The sequence below is a fragment of the Gossypium hirsutum genome, chromosome D13 (genome assembly GCF_007990345.1).
Source record: "Gossypium hirsutum isolate 1008001.06 chromosome D13, Gossypium_hirsutum_v2.1, whole genome shotgun sequence".
Taxonomy (NCBI): Eukaryota; Viridiplantae; Streptophyta; class Magnoliopsida; order Malvales; family Malvaceae; genus Gossypium; species Gossypium hirsutum.
Window position 1 is genome coordinate 56,608,059 of NC_053449.1, and position 17,813 is coordinate 56,625,871.

General features: G+C 27.9%; 1 protein-coding gene and 1 long non-coding RNA gene across 2 annotated transcripts; both read left to right on the top strand.

The window, feature by feature from the left end:
* Nucleotides 1-1,424: 1,424 nt before the first annotated feature.
* On the top strand, nucleotides 1,425-2,148 carry LOC107940067 (uncharacterized). The gene is made up of 2 exons (XM_016873481.2): nucleotides 1,425-1,487; nucleotides 1,613-2,148. The coding sequence occupies exons 1-2, from the start codon at nucleotides 1,485-1,487 to the stop codon at nucleotides 1,958-1,960; spliced, it is 351 nt and encodes a 116-aa protein (XP_016728970.1). The 5' UTR covers nucleotides 1,425-1,484; the 3' UTR covers nucleotides 1,961-2,148.
* Nucleotides 2,149-8,866: 6,718 nt separating this feature from the next.
* Nucleotides 8,867-10,560, top strand: LOC121225152 (uncharacterized). Its single transcript, XR_005923069.1, has 3 exons — nucleotides 8,867-8,934; nucleotides 9,406-9,490; nucleotides 10,283-10,560. It is a non-coding gene; the product is annotated as an uncharacterized lncRNA (long non-coding RNA).
* Nucleotides 10,561-17,813: the final 7,253 nt, after the last annotated feature.

Genomic DNA, 17,813 nt, shown 5'->3' on the forward strand with positions numbered 1-17,813 from the left:
ACCTGTGATTATAAAAAAAATATTAATTATTATTTAATAAACCTTAATTCTAATATTATATTATTTTTTATAAGTAATTATAATGTTTTATTACCACAGTTATGACTAAATATATATATTTTTATTAATTTTAATATTACTATTATAATAATTAATCTTGCGGCTACTAGCGGAAAGAATTTTATCGCACATCAACTATTTCTTGGCGTAGATCTCTGACTCAGCATTATCCTTAAAGCTGGATTCCTCTATCTTTCGTTGCGTGTGCAATGGTTGCAAAGTTGGGATATAATTATTTTGTGGATTAATATAAATTTCGCCATTAATACTGGTATATTTTTGTCAAAATAGTATTCTATTATTATCAATTTTTGTTTTTTTTCAAATTATTTTTTCTAATGGTTAAAAATGTTAACAGGGATAATGTGAAATTTTATATATGGAATATTTTTAATAAAATATAATTTATTACTTAGATAACCTAATAAGATAATTATATGTAAAAAATAATAAAATAAATAATGCATGAAATTTAAAAAATAACTCTTAATTTTAAAAAATAAATGTAATTATCTAAAAAAAACTTAACTCTATAAAAAGAACCTCTCATAAATAAACATATGAAAAATTGAATCCTTTTTTTAAAAAAATTTTAAAACCTTGAATCATTTTCTTTAAATTAAGAGTTATTTTTTAATTTTATGTATTATTTGTTTATTTTATTATTTTTCACATGTAATTATCTTTTTAGATTTTTAAAGTAATAAATTATATTTCATTAAAAATATTCCACACATAAAATTTCATATCATCTCCGTTAACTTTTTTAACTGTATTTTCATCAAATTTATTAAAAAATAGTTAAAAAAAAGATTGGTGACAAAAAAATTTTAAAAATATTATTAAAGCCATTTTGACAAAACAAAAAATATTAATAACATACCTAGTATTTTCATAATTTAACGCGGTTTCTAGGTTGACAAAATTTAGATCACATTCCACGTGGCAAGACTGAAATCTAATTAAGACAAACTTGACCAAAAGAAGACGTAAATTAAAGCAAGACAACCTTAACTAATCGAGGCCCACCTTTAGTCATGCTGACAAAAATATTATATATATATATTTTGTTTAAACTGCAAGGAGTACTACATATAATTGAAAATTTCATACCCCACAACTTCATAAATCTTCGTAAGACCATGACACCCACCTTTACAATGCCCACCGTCATGAAACTGAGACAAAGATTAAATGTAGTTAAAAGATTTCATGTGCCAACGACCATTCCTGCGATTTTAGCATAACTTATTTGCTTTTATTCATTTATGACGACAATAATATTAAATATCACTATATCAGTAATGTTACGTACGCCCTTCTTCAGTGTTTTATTCTCTCTCTATATATAGCATCAAATTAGAATACCCCTCATAGCTCACTCCACAATTCTTGCAGTTTCACGAATCTTTGTCTCATATCCTATGGTTAGATTTCGGTTTATGTTATTTCAGTTTCCTAACAGTAACAACACCGACATCATTTATTGTTAGTAAGGACTTAGATTTTTTGTTAACGAATAAAGTTATGTTTTTTGTCTTTAATAAAACAGGGCCCGCAAGAGGTCATTATGTTTACTGATATGGCTGTGGAAGCTGCAAGGATGAGAGAGGAGACAAGGCGGATGAATGAGTTGCTAAGGTCTCTTCAGCTTGCGCTTCGTGAGAAAGCCAAGGAATACGAAATGCTTAAGAAGAAGAAGCAGAGCATGGTTGCTAAGGAATCCCCCAAGCTGAAACTGGTTGATGATTTCATGCTCTTCCTTGCTGCAATTGACAAAAACGATAGGGAGAATGCCCTGAATTTCGATGAAAAAGCAATGATGAATTCTATTCTCGCTATGATGAACGGTGGCAACAATGGCGAACTTGCTGCTGATGGCGGTAAAAAAGAAGCCTGAAATCAAATTTACAACTACTTTCATAGCTCCAGTATTCGGCTTTTTTGGATTGTAAGATTAAATAAACTCGGAACAATTATGGTTGCTGAAAAAGCCCAGGGCTTATGTTTTCAAGAATCTGTACTTGGTTATGTTTTTGTTCATTCTGTAACATTTTCAAGTTAATGTTTGCATGCTGCTGTTCCTAATGTTTCTTTGCTGCATGTTTCGTAAGGAAAAAAGAAAGCTAGATAAAAATAACATTCTGAAAAGAAAAAAGAATGCAGCAAATTGGGGGTAGATTAATATGTGAAGTGATTGCAGGCTTACAAAAGCGGTAAAAAGTCTTCAAATTAAAAAAATAATAAATAATTAAGCCACTATTTTTTTTTCACTTAATTGGTAATTGAATTTTCAATATGCATAAAAAAAATCCTTAAACTTTTTTAAAGAAAGCAATTAAGCTTCTATTTTTTTTTGTACTTAATTAGATACTTCAACAATCAAAATACATAAAAAGTCCTTTGACTGCTAACTTTAATAGTTAACCGTTAAAGTTAACTGCCCTTAATTTTTCCAGTTAAAGCAACCACACATTAATCATGGCATGACATGTAACAAAAAAATATAAAAATAAAAATCAATAAAAAGTTATAAAAATTGTAAAAAAATTATAAAAAATTGTAAAAATTTATAAAAAAAAATTGTAAAATCTTATAATTTTTTTTATAAACATATAGAAATATAGACAAAAAAATAAAGTGTTATAAAGTCATAAGAAAATTATAAAAATGTAAAGAAATATAAAATTCGTAAAAAAAATATAAAAATTATCATACCAAAAGAAGTATTTATAATTTTTTATAACTTTTATTTATTTTTATTTTTATCATTTTTCGCCACATGTCACACTGTGTTGTGACATGTGATGACTTTAACAGGAAAAAAATTGAGGGTCGTTAACTTTAACGGTCAACGGTTAAAGTTAATGGTTACATGGCCTTTTTGATACATTTTACAAATTTTTTTATATGTTTTACAATTTTTATAATTTTTTTTCTAATTTTTAAAATTTTTTAAATATTTTATTAAAATTTAACATTTTTATAAATTTTATTGATTTTTTATTTTTTTATAATTTTTTTACCACATGTCACGTTATGCTTGTGACACGGGGTGGCTTTAATTGAAAAAGATTAGGGGAAATTAACTTTAACTTTAACAGCTGTTAAAGTTAATGGTTAAATGGTCTTTTTTTTAATGTATTTTGGCTGTTTAAGTACTCAATTGAGTGCAAACAAAAATGACTTAATTGCTTCTTTTTTTTGAAAAATTTAGAGGGCATTTTTTATGCAATTTTGCAATTCAAGTACCCAATTGAGTAAAAAAAAAGTAGAGGCTTAATTGTTGTTTTTGAAAAAGTTTGAGGGTCTTTTTAATGCATTTTGAAAGTTCAAGTACCCAATTTAATGCAAAAAAAAATTAATTGGTTTTTTTTTTAAGTTTAAGGGTTTTTTACATGCTTAAGCCTTGTAATTGCTTTACTTACCATAGTGTATATAATTTACACTAGAGGGATTTCCACTAATAATCTTGTTGTGCTTTGATTTTCCTGTTGAATTATTTCGGGTCGCTTTATTGTTGTGCTAAGATATATATCCTATTATTTAAATTTTTGATTGAGTTAGTAGTACGAGTTAACTGCGCACCAACTCGATTAAAAAATTATGAGAATGCCCTTTTGTAATTAAAATAAATAATATTATGTGGGTGTATTTTAATCTTTTCACTTTAAAATAATATGCATATGATAGATTTCAAACACACGCCAATTATATCAATAAAATTTTAATTTAGCACTCAATTAAAGCTTTACTTTGATATTTTTATACATTCTAATTTTATTATGCACACTCTATTACCTCCATCAGTTATATATATATATATTAATAATGTATTTGATTGAGTTGGTGTCATAAGTTAACTCGACACCAACTCAAAATTAATGACAATACTTTGATACACAATTTATTCTATTTTAATATATAACATATATATTTCATGTATTATTATTAATTGGTTTCAAACCATAAGTTTTATTATTTATTATATGTTATTAAAAATACATATTTGTATTCTAAATTTGTGATTTTCACACGCATATGCATTTGATAGGATTTCTAGTATTATTTATGGTTTTAGAGAGAAGTCATAAATCTTTCACCAATAAAAGGAATAACTTTTTATTGGTTGGTGTAAACCATGACAGGTGTTAGACTATTGAGACTTACTTGAAAATATAAATTAGATTCCTCTTTATTGGTTAGTGTAAACCATGACACGTGTTAGGTTATCGAGATCTACTTGAAAATATAAATTAGTAGATAGCAACAAATAGGATTGTATCTATAGAAATCGATAATAATTTTATTTCTCAAATAAAAACAAGTAAATATAAAAGGGGTTCCAAAAATAAAAATAAAATTAAAATTAAAAACTTATAAAAGAAAGCAAAAAATTAAAAGTTTGGAAAATCAAAGGAGAAAAGTTTCGCCAAAGGTAAAATCTTCTTTTGATTGATAAGTTCAATCATCGATACAAGGATATCTTTAATGCTTTTGTAACTATCCAGTTTCTAGTGGTGTCGAAAAAGATGGTTTTGAGACCTCGTTTTCATAAACCGAGTTCATAAAGATTTAATAGAGATATTTACAAGGTTATCATATATATGAATTGAAATTTGGTTAAGTTATTTAACCGAAATTGTGAGTAATTATGGCTCAGTGACTAAATTGTAAAAATTTAATTGCTATAGATTTTTAATTAGATTAAGGCTTGAGGACTTAAATAGCAATTAATCAAAGGTTTAAAATAGAAATTATATCATGTTAAAATGTTTTTTAGTGGACGGTATGATTAAGAGACCATTAACTTAATTAAAATAAGGTTTGTTTAATTAAATTAAGGTTAACTAAGCTAATTTAAAATTTAATCCTAGTATAAAAATGGAATTTCGGTGGAAAGAAAGAGAAGTTCATCTTCACCAATTGATTCCAAGTGACAGAATGGTGCTTAATGCCATTGTTAGGTTTTTCCAAGCTTTTGGCCTTAATTTCAAGTAAGTTGCTAGCCATTTTTCTTTTATTTTTATGGAATTTGAATCATGAGAGTTTGATCTAGCTAACTCATGTACTAATTTGTAAAACTGTTAAAGTTTTAGAAAATTGTCATGGTTGGGAATTGAATGGTTTAGGTGTTAAATTGTTAGAAATTAAGCTTAGTATATAAAAAGGACTAAATTGTAAAGCTTAATTGTTAATTTTGTACATTAGGGACCAAATTAAACAAAATGCAAAACTATCATCAATTTTTGGTAGAGATAGAAAATAGAGGGTCCCTAATGAGTTTTGGTGAAATCAAATTTTAATCTGAGGCCTTGAATTGGAAGTTATGCTTGTCCCGCTTTTAAGGACTAAATTATCAATTTTTACATAAATTGATAATTGCTTGTGAATTGGTTGGAATTTGATAGTATGTTATTTTTTATGACTATTCCTAGCTAACATTGACGCAGAACTACCGAGAGGAAAAGGAAAAACGAAAATGGTAGATGAGTAGCTAAAAATTCTAGTTTGTACATTTATAATTTAAAGTCATATAAATTGCTTGAATTTTCATGCTACATGCATACGGTAGTATCAAGGTAAGTATATAGTAATAATATAAACTATTGTATTGAGCTTGAATGTGAATTCTCAGAATAAAAGGCTAAAATGAATAAAATGTAAAATAGCAGGAATTGTTCTAAATATGTCATATGCTATGGAAATTGTGTAAAAATGTATGGAATAATATGGGATGCGTGTGATGTATTGTTGAATTGAGTTTTAATAGTGGAAATGATTGACAAATGATATGTGTACTAAATTGTAAAAAGGAATTGAATATTGGTACCCTATTAACTAGTCGACTGAGTAAAATATAGTGGGCATGTCATAGGATTGATTTGTGTACGGGTTATTCACTTACGCGCCAAGACGTACCTGGTGTGCCAGGATGCACTTCGTGCGCCAGAATGCACATTATGTGCCAGTTATTTTACTTCGATTTAATTAATAATGCACTTTGGTATGTTGGTTGGACGATCATGTATCCGTCCAAGTCAGGTTAATAGGGTTGTAAAATGTAACTTGGTGAATGATATGAATGTGTATAAATTGATACCATTGAATGAATTGTACTTAAATGCGAAAGAAATGTTGAAATCACACAGCTGGGTATACAAATCAATTGAAATTGAGCTCTGAGGGCCAAAATGGATATGAATGAGTCAGTAGACTCTAAAAACTAATAAGTAATGTGATATTAAGAAGTGAATTATGTGTCATATAATGTAAGTGATTCATGGAAAATATTTATACTTGAATGCTTAATGTTGTAATTGGATTGGATTGAATAAACATTTGGTACATACTTAAGTATAAAGTTTGATGATGAAAAGTATGGCAACTAATTTGTAAGTTAGTAGGATGTTATGTGCATATAGACATACATGTTTGGAATTGAAATGTTTTGCTAATGCTTATGATATATGCTTTGAATTATAAATGTACTATTGAGCTCTATTGCTCAGCATACAGTTTGTTTTTCCCGTACGCAAGTTTAGGTAATTTTGAAGCTAGCATCTAGACGACTGTGACTAAAAAAATTTTGTAAAGTACCCTTTTGATTGTAAATGACATGTACTTAGGGTTTAAGTGATTTTATTTATTTTATGTTGTAGTTTTTGAAAGAAAAAACCTAACTAGAAAACGTGCCCTTAAGTTTTTCTATCACTGTTGAACTTAAGCTGTTCACATCTTTGGTTCCGTTTCAAAGCAAACATCGATGGTCGTCAAAGTGTCATAAACACCAAATTGACTAACTTTATCTTATCAACTAAAATTCATTAAAGGAAGTGTTAAATTGCGATTTAAGGTATAAATGGATATAAGATTTTAGGATTTAGTGTTTAGAGATTTAGAATTTTATAAAAAAATATATTATTATTTTATTAGTTTTAAGGTTAAAAATAGTCAAAAGAATTAATTTTATGCTTCTTGATGTATTATTATATTATTTCTGCTCTTAAAAAAATTTGGTGTGATATATTATTATTGGGTGCCTAAAAAGTGATTTAGTCATTTTAATCTAACTTAAGCTCCCAAAAATATTATATAACAATTTTATACGAAAAGAAAAGTACTTTATATGACATAATGGCTATTTGACCCTCCAACTTTACCAAAAAAAAATTATCAGCCCTTCATTTAATTTTTCACATTTTTTAACCCTTAAATTTGTATTTTTTGTCAAATCACCCCAAACTAGATGAAATTTTTAAGTTTTTTTAACTCTGCTAATGTGGAATGCATGTGGATTATCACGTGGATGATACACCAGTATTTAATTAATTTTTAAAAATTTAAAAATTATAAAAATTTTATTTTTAAAAATTTAAAATTATTAAAATTATTGAAAAGTATAAAAATTATACAAAAGTATTTTTATTTTTTTTAATTTTTTAAAAATACATATATTAAATGTTGACATGTCTTTCACATGTATGCCACATCAGCAAAGTTAATAAACACTAATTTTTTCATCCATTTCGAGGTGATTTGACCAAAAAAAAGCATGTTCAAGGGCTAAAAGAGATAAAAAAAATTAAATTGAGGGCTAAAATGACATTTTCTTGTAAAGCTGGAGTGCCAAAAAATGTCATTATACCTTTAAAATACTTAAAAGATGATACAAAATATGAAAAGGCAAAAATTTCAAAACATTAATTATAATTTAAAAGAAGGGGTATTTTTGTAATTTCATAATTGAGTTAGTGACTAGGTTAAAAGTAACACCAATAAAGTGCTCAAATATAGTATACTTGAAATTCTATCACATGCCATGCGTGTGGAAACTACGTATTTAGAACATAGGGTGTGTGTTTAAAAATAACATAGTTTAAAAATAACATACAATAAATAATGAAACATATAGTTTATTGTTATTCCTTAAATTTTTTTGAATTCGCTTATTGGAAGAAAATAAGTTTCTTGAAAGTTGAATTGGATCCCCCTGAAAGAAATCTTGAAGTTAAAAAAACTACCTAATCGTCGAATCCTTGTTGCGAAGTCTATAAATTATACGCCCCTTGGTTGAATCATAAGCACTTACTTCACTTTTTTTTACTCTATCCCACATTGGTAAAACTCTCCTGAAACATAACCTAAAATTAGATCTTCATTATCTAAAAGAATCCAGAGTGGGAGTGATTTACTAATTAAACCTTCATGAATCCATTTTTTGTTCTTTTATTCCAGGTAAAACTTCTTTGACGTGTCAACTATCGTAGAGCAGGAGGAGTTCTATTAGAAAACCCGTGCTTTTTTTCTTTTTTCTTTTCACAAATGGAGAGTTTCGGATACAGTTCGTATACCAGACAGATTACCATGAACTATTAATAATAATAACAACACATGCAATGTAACAGCTCGATTTTTTGACCCTATTCGGAACGGTGGTTTCGGGACCACGAATCCTAGTTTAAAAATATTTTAAAATTATTTTTGGTGTTTATACTGTGTGAATTTGTGTTTGATAAATTTTCGTTCTGAAATTTTATCGTTTGGGTGTCCGATTTAATAAAAGGATTTAATCGCGTAAAAGGTAAAAGTTACTAACTATTTGTTAAAGTGCTAAATTGATTTGTTCTTTTAATGAGAAGTGTTTATGTTGCAATTATACCATGAAAAAAAGTGATGGACGGTTAAGGGCATATATTATATGGTTTTATAATTTAATTATAAAGGTTAAAATAGTAAATAGGTAAATAATATATTAATTAATAAAACCAAACAAAGTGGCCATGCATTTTGTCTTTGTTATTGCCGAAAAATTGAGAAAGAAAAGAACATTTTGAGCTTTTGTTCATTCGACCATTGGAAGACAAAAATTAGGTATGATCCTTGTTTGGTTTTTGATAATTTTTACGTTTTTGAGATCGTTGCTTCGAATACTACTCGACCCATGCTTGAATTTTTGAATTTGATGATGATTTTGTGTTTTACCATTGTTGAAATCTTGTGATTTTTGTTGTTTGATACTAGAAAATAAAATATATAAATGGATAAACATATGTTGCATTTGAATTTTTGATGATTTTGAGTAATTAGGGCTAAATTGAAAAAAATAATAAATTGAGGGACTAAAATGTGAAATAAATGAAAATCATGGACTTATATGAGCTTAGTGAATATTCGGCCAGCTATTGTGCAACAAAATTTTGTTTATTTTGTATTTTGTGAAATAGGGACTAATTCGTGAAAAATGTAAAATGTTAGAGGCAAAAGTGCAATTTGCCCATTTATGTATTTTGGATAAATTTGATTGAATATGTGATTAAATAAGTTTAAATTATACTAATTTAGATCAAGAAAAAAAGAAATCGAAATTGGATCAGGAGAAATCTAATGTTGTGGAATAGTCGTCCCGGTTCGTCTGTCTTCGTCCGAGGTAAGTCTATAGGTAAATAAACGTTGTTAATTTGAATTGTATGTAAACTAAATATGCTGATTTGAATTCTATTAATTTATAATTGTGATAGTCTAATATGATTATGCATATAAATAATATATTCTAATTTGATTCGATCAAATTAGGACGTCTGAAAGTCCTGTACGAACCAAAGGAAATTCGATAAGTATTTTTGAGTAAGACCCTGTGTGGGACAGTGGCATCAAATTGCAATTACGAATAAGACCCTATGAGGGACAGTGGCATCGTTACATGTTTACATGTAAGACCACGTGTGGGACGTTGGCATTGTACGATAAATATGATTATTCGAGCATCCTATTCAGTTTCGATTGGTTCAATGGGCATTATTTAGTTGTGATGGAATGTGAAATTGAGCTAAAAGGGTCAAATAAGTGTTAAATTCAATGTTAATGAAAATAAGGTAAGTTTAGTATTTGAAATAGTGATATAAATTATATATGGTATATAGAGAATAATATGTATTTATATGAATGCTCATATTCGGCCAAATGATGTATTTTTGATATCGAAAGTGAGAGTTATGAGTGTTTATGAGTATATGTGTATTCGGCCAACTGATGTTTAATTGCTTATATATTTTTGTAATGCTATATGAATTCGTTACTATATTAAATGTATATGTGATTAAGGGTTGTTTGATTCGTCTTAGCTAAATTATATTATTAATGTCATTTAAATGATTTAATTGCTTATGACTTACTAAGCTATTCAAGCTTACTGTGTCTGTGTTCATTCGTTGTTTTATAGATTTTTCGAAACAAGTTACAAGCTTGGGGATCGTCAGAGTAATTAGTCACACTATCGATCGTTATTTTGGTATTTTCAAAAGTTGAACTTTACTCTTATGGAATGTATAGGCTAGTTTGTGTTTTGGGTTAGTTTTTGAATTTGTAAATAATAAGCCATGCGAAAATGGCTAGATATGATGCTTAAGTTTATGCAAATTTCGGTTATGGTATATATATATATGTGTGTGATGTGTTTGGCATATTGTTAATGGTTATGAATTTGTGGTTGGTTCACGGTTTTTTTTATATTGATGCATATATGTGAACTGTGTTAATTTATCTTGTTAAAATGTTTTTAAGTAATTGAGTTTGGGATGTTGGATTATAATTAGATATGTTACAGAATTAATATTAAATATATTTATACAGGTTTGTTTTGACATGTTTAATGCATAGTAGATTTGTCTTCTATACTATATATATAATGATTATATCTTATGATATGTTTTTGCATGTAATTGAATAGTGTTTGATTTACATTTGAAAATGACTAGGATACGGTTTAGTAAGGTAGTAAATTAATAGAAAACATTTTTATGCATATGTGTATATATTAGATTATGGAATTAAAAAATGTGATCAACAATGATGTATGATAATTTAGAAAAATGGACTAGTAAAATTGGATAAGTTAATGTCCGTTTAGGTATATACATATGTGCATAATTGAATTATTATTATTGTTAATCTTCATTTGTGATTTTAGCTTAAGTTTTGGAAAATGACCAAATGAATGGTAACATGCTAATTTCTAAGGATGAGTAGTTTGGTGCATGTTTATTTTCAGTCAAATAGAGTGACCTTATAGTGATGTGTGTTTTGATATTTAATGACATGTAATGTCTTTATTTAGTGTTAGTATTTATGCAAGAAATTTAATGAAATTGGCGATTTTGTGTTGAGGTACTATATATATATACAATGAATAATGCTAGTTAATAAACCATGTGTCTATGAAACATGTCGCATATACTATTAATCAATATGTTTCGATATATGCTATATCAGATTGAAATATATGCATGATTATATTGAAATTTTAAAATTTTATGTGGTGATTAGTTAAATGTATGAAAGTTGTGTTTTGTCCGGTAATGCCTCGTAACCCCATTCCGGCGACGGATACGGGTTAGGGGTGTTACATGCAATACTTATGATATTAACATGAAACAAATTAAGATTAAATTGTGAGTAAACTAAATTTAAACATGTAAATACATCATATTAAAAATATTAAATATACTACAATTGTTTATCATATTCAAGTTCAAAAATGTTAGAAAATTTCAAAAATTTCAGAATAAGTTCACCACATAACTTATCTTTTTAAGTTTGAAAGTCCTTCTCTTGCTTATTACCCCATTTAAATCCCACATATTTCTTTACAATTTCATTTAGTGAATCGTCAAAATGTCTATAATAGTTAGCGAGCTCATGAAAAGATTTATCTTGGAAATGGATTTGGGAGTAGACCACGAACGAACAACTCTCACTTTTCCTCATCAATTTCAATTCTGTTTGCACTCACAAGTCACAACAAAACCTAAAAAAATTAATTTATCTATGCAAAAGATGCACTTCTGAATGTTAGCATAAAGTTGTTCCTTTTGAAGCACATAAACAACAAATCTAACATGCTTAACATGATGTACCATAGGTTAGAATGCCTTTAAAGTAAATAACAATAATTTTTTTTTTCAAATTTGATCTTAATTCATCAATCTCATGAAAATAGTAAGTGCATTAATTAAATCAATAGGCATTACCAACCATTTATATAATCCATATATGGTTTTAAATGTCATTTCTATTCATTACATAATTTGATGATATCCACCTTTAAGATTAATTTTAGTAAAAGTAGAAGCACCATGCAATCCATCTAGCATATCAAGCTTAGGCTTAGGTATCAAATGCCTATATTTAATGGTAATCTTAGTGCTATATTTACAAACAACATACTTTCTAATACTATTATTTTTCTTAGGAACTAAAACTACTAGAATCACACAATGATTACGAGATGATTAAGAGATTCTCAAACATGTCTCTTTTCCATATACTTTTCACTTGTCTTTGTAATTCTTTCATCTTCTTGATAAATGAGTCAATTTGGATTGGAAACTAGTTTCAAAGCTATAATCACTTGACTCTTTTGGATTGAAAACTGCTCACTTGCTACATGCAGGACACATAAATACACACATCGATCAACTTGTAATAAAAGCAACTGCTCACTTTTTGTTATTGGCTCTTTTGGATTGAAATCATTAGTTTGTTTCTGCTTTGTATTATTTTTTTTCATTCTGTAACATTTTCATGTTAATTATTGGACCATATTTGGTTTTATCTATTTTGTATTGTAGTGTTATCAAAGGGAAAATAAAACGAAATAAAAAGAACATTTTGAAAACGTTCCCTTAAGTTTCTTGTAACAACCCATTTTTTAGTGGTAACAAAACAGTGGTTTTGGAACCACAAATTTTTGTCGTGTTTGCCCGTAAATATTATTTATAGAATATTTACAGATTCATTAGAGTCTTATTAAAATTTGGTCAAGAAATTTTAGCGTTTAGATAGCCAATTAAAGAAAAAGGACTAAATTATAAAAGCTGCAAAACTTGTTAATTATTGCATTTATATGATTTAATAGCTTAACTAATAAATGCGGGTGAACGGTAATGGGGTTAAAAATCAAAGAAAAATTGAAAGAATATTGATTTAATGACAATTTTGTAATTAATTCAAAATTAATAAAACAAATTGAAACAAAAGGCATTTTTCTTTATTTTCTCTTCATTATTGGTCGAAAACCACCACTGGAGACCTAGGAAGCTTTGGTCATCTCCTTGCCTTGCATGGTATGGAAATTGACCCATTTTCTTGTAATTTTTATGTTTTTGAGATCGTTGTAATTAGGTCCAGCTAGCCCGTACCTTCATTTTTGAATCTGTTAAAATTTTGAAAGTTACCATTGTTGAATCTTGGTTTTTTGTGATTATAATTATATATTTGAAGCTTTGGTTGTGATATTTGGTTGTTTTGTGAAGTAATTTTTGTTAGATTTTGATTTAAGGATTAAATTGTTAAAATGTCAAAATTTCAAGGTTTGATGGTGAATTTAATGTATAATAGGGACTGTTAAAGGGCCTAGAATATTTGGTTGTAATTTTATTCTTAGAATATGGTCAATTTGATGATTTTCGAGTTAGAGGACTAAATTGCAAAAGTTGTAAAAGTTTAGGGGAAATGTGTAATTAATGAAAATTTAAAGGTCATATGCATTGAATGGAATGTGAAATGTGTATGAGACTAATATATTATATTTAATTATTATATAGATCAAGATTTGAATCAGAGAGACAATAACCGAGGAAAAAGAAAAATAACGGAATAATCCCAGTGTATTATTGACCGGAATTAAATAGGTAAGTCCATAGTATTTGAATACGTAAATAAAGCTTTACTTGTAATCTTATATTGTTGTTATTTAATGAATATTTTATAGATAATTATTGTTGAATACACATACGTGCCCCTGTTTGTACTTCGATACCCCTAAATGCACATACGTGCCCCTGTTTGTACTTCGATACCCCTGAATGCACATATGTGCCCTGTTTGTACTTTGGTAACCCTAAACCAAATAGTATGTGAAATGTGTCTAATTGTATTTAGATTAAATGTTATACTATGTCCTTGCTAAGTTATGTAAACTTACCGGTTATTGTGGACTGTTTTGTAGACAATCGTTGCTGACATTTTGGAAGGATCAAACAACTGGCTCACATTATCCATCTAAGTTGGTAGTTTTTGTATCTTCTAGGGTAGTGGCATGTATATATAGATAAATATGTAGTTTTGAAATGTATAGGATATTTTGTAATGGTGTCTTGGTATGTTTATGCTTTGAAGGTTATGTTTGGTTTGGTGTACTTTAATGCTTCACCAAGTATTGCCATTTTGGTCACTTTCAAATGCTTGTACATATGGTTCCTTTTTGGTATTTTATGATGACTTGAAAATGGTTAACTGTGATAAATTTTGGTATGTGTTTAAACTAGATTTTATGCATGAACTAGGTAATGTTGACTTGTTTCGGTCTGTAATGTTTTGATATATTTGTGGTGCCGTTGAATGACATATTAGTTAGTGAATTAGGTGGTTTGGAATGGCATGATTATATGTATTTGAATGATGCTTAGGTCCCTTGAAAGTGTGCATAAATGGATGGGTTAGTTATGCATGAATTGGTTATGAAATGGCTTAATTTTAGGTTCATACTACCTAAGACACGGGCTATAACATGGCCCGTGTGTCATTTGAGAATTTCTTAGTGTTCAAGCCAGTGAGTTACACGGCCTAGCACACAGCCTGACACATGGGCGTGTGTGGTAACTCAGAGAGTTACACGGCCTAGCACACGGCCTGACACACGGGCTTGTGGGGCTACTCAGTGAGTTACATGGGCTGGGACACGGTCGTGTTTCCCTTGTTCGAAAGTTACACGGCCTGGGGTAATTTCACACGACCGTGTGACCCTTTTTTTTCCAATTTTTACAACTTTTTCTTAAAACTTCTGATTTGTTTCAATTAGTTCCGGACTGCCTCAAAGCTATTTTTAAGGCCTCGAAGGGTCGATTTAGGGACGAAATGCCTATGATTGATATGTTTTGAATGTCATTTATTTAGTTTAATGTCATATATAGATAAATGATTCTCGATTGTATGGTAATGCTCCATAACCCTAATCCGACAACGGGGACGGGTTAAGAGTGTTACATTTCTATTGTTTTTGCTAAGTGTACTCATAATTTTCTATATGATGATGTATTTTCATATTTATGTCAACTCTAAAAATAGTATAATCTTAGGGTCTGTTTGTTTACATGTAAAAGGTTTTATCGAAAATGTTTTCTGCATTTTCCTATGTTTGTTTCACAGAAAACAACTTGGTTAACGGAAAATGACTTACAGGTCAATGGCAAAATAAGTCTTTTTCCTTGTAAAATGACTTACCCTTTTGAAAAGCGTAAGTCATTTTCCGAAAAAGAGCTCCTTAATAGATAATTTTACTTTTATATAAAAATTAAATTAAATCAAGTTTAATATTATTATATTGATAATAATTTTTATTTTTATTTTTAAAAATATTTAAAATATTAATATAAAATATTATATTTTTTAATATTATTAAACATACGTATTTAATTATTTATATTTAGTCATATAATTAATAATTAATATAATTTATTATTTTTTAAAAAAATTTAATATTTAAATTTTATTTTAATAGTAAATTTTAAAAATAATAATTTTAAATAATATTGTTCACATATTATTGAAAATATCATTATTAATATTTTAATACTAAATATTTATTACAATTATAAATATATTAATAATAAATATTTTGTAGTATAAATGTTAAAATATGTCATAAGTCTATATACTCTTCACAAATTTGCAATTTAGTTTATGTACTTTTATTTTCAATAATTTAGTCCCTCTACTTTTCAAATTTAAAAATCAAGCCCAATTGCTGACATTGTTGATTTTTTTGTCAATTTTGTTAAAGTCACATTTTTAAATAAAAAAATACTCAGTCGGTAGTCATGTAACTAAAAATAATCGTTGCAATGAACCTAAATTTAACAAAATATTTTTAATATATGTAAAAACAATGTAAAATATAAAATTATAGATATAAAATAAACTCAATTAAACAATGACAAAATAAAAAAAAATCTCAAATGTATGTTTGTTTAATTGAAAACGACTTTTATGAAATATTTTTAAAGAACCTGCCAAACAAAAGAAAATATTTTACACAGATTCATCCAGACACTAGAAAATATTAGCTTTTCCAGAAAAGTAAATCATTTTCCAGAAATCATTTTCCGGAAGTCATTTTCAATGAAACAAAAGGAGCCTTAGAATGAAATCACAAATTCACCACAGTTGTGCACTACATGATAGGTTATTCATATCATTTTTTTTTCTTTTACTTTTTAAATAAAACGGTGAATTACATCGGGTGAGCTAAGTTTAATGGAAATAAATGAAACTGATCATAATAGTCAAATTCAGTTTGATAAATTTCGATTTTAGATTTTAAAATCATTTTAACCCAAATCCAATAATAGAGCCGAATCCAAAATAAACCATATAATTTACCCAAACCTATTTAATACAAATTACAAAATATTATACAGTTTAAAATTTAAAACAATCAAAGTTTAAGCCTTATCTGCAATCTACGGCTTCCTCCGTTGATTTCTCTCATTTCTCCCTTCACCATTCCTAAACCACTAAACTCTAGGTAATTTTTTTTTATTTTGATCACTTAACTATTCAAAAATTTTCATTTACGTCACTAAACAGTTAAAATCAATGATATATGCTTTTCTTTGTTTGCACTGTCTGTATCAATCAAAAGTATTCTTTTCTCTTCTCTTCTATAGTTCAGTTTTTTTTCATGAAATAGTTTTAGATGTTACAAATCTGTAAATCAAAATTCAAACAACTTTTTCTTCGATTTCCAGCATTGATCGTCAGATCGACTTGGACCTAATATATGTTCTTCTACTCATCAATGGGTATCAATCTATCGTACCGGTTGTCAAATCGTCGCTTAGAGCTCGCTGGCGAAACCTTTTCCTTTAAAAAATACTTAATAGCCCAATACCTTAAATAAAAACTTTTAATTAGTTCGGTAACTTAAATAAAAACTTTCGAATAGTTCAATAACTAAATTATAACTTTTTTTTACTAAGTGATCAAAACGAAAAAAATACTCATAGTTTAGGGACTAATGGTATAATTTACCCTAACTCTAATTACACAACCTCCATTGCGCCTCCAACCTCCTCCCGCGCGGCCGCACCTCTACCATCAGTTGGCCTCTACTCAATTGCTCACCCTCTCCTCTCTCAGCCGCCTCTCACAAACCGCAAGTGTCCCACTCTCTCTCGGTTGAATCACACGTTTTATTTACAAATACTCACCCTCCATCGATATTTAATATTTTATTTTCAACGATATGCTCTTGCTCTCTTCAGTTTTCAATATTTGTGATTGTTTCACCACTTTGATTTTTGCATGCTTGGCCTTAGACTGTTAAAAGAGAAAAAAAAAACCGAAATAATGTTTGGATTTTGATCTTTGGAATTAAGTACTCTTAATTGGATGTTTGCTATTTAACAAGTTTAGAACCCTTTTGACATTTCAACTGGAGCTCTAATATTTAATTTTACTGCAATTTCAATACAAATTGTGTTAGATTATCCAGCTTCAAGTGGAGCTCTAACATTTTTGTTACGGTTTCATTGTTTCTCTAGCTTTTGTTAAAAAAAAATCAGTCTGGTGGGGTATTATAAGACAATAATCAACTTTATTGTATCTAACAAGTATTCATATCCGACACTCACCTTTCAATTTTTGTAATAAAACATATAAACATACAAGGAATAAGAAAAAGGAAAATGATA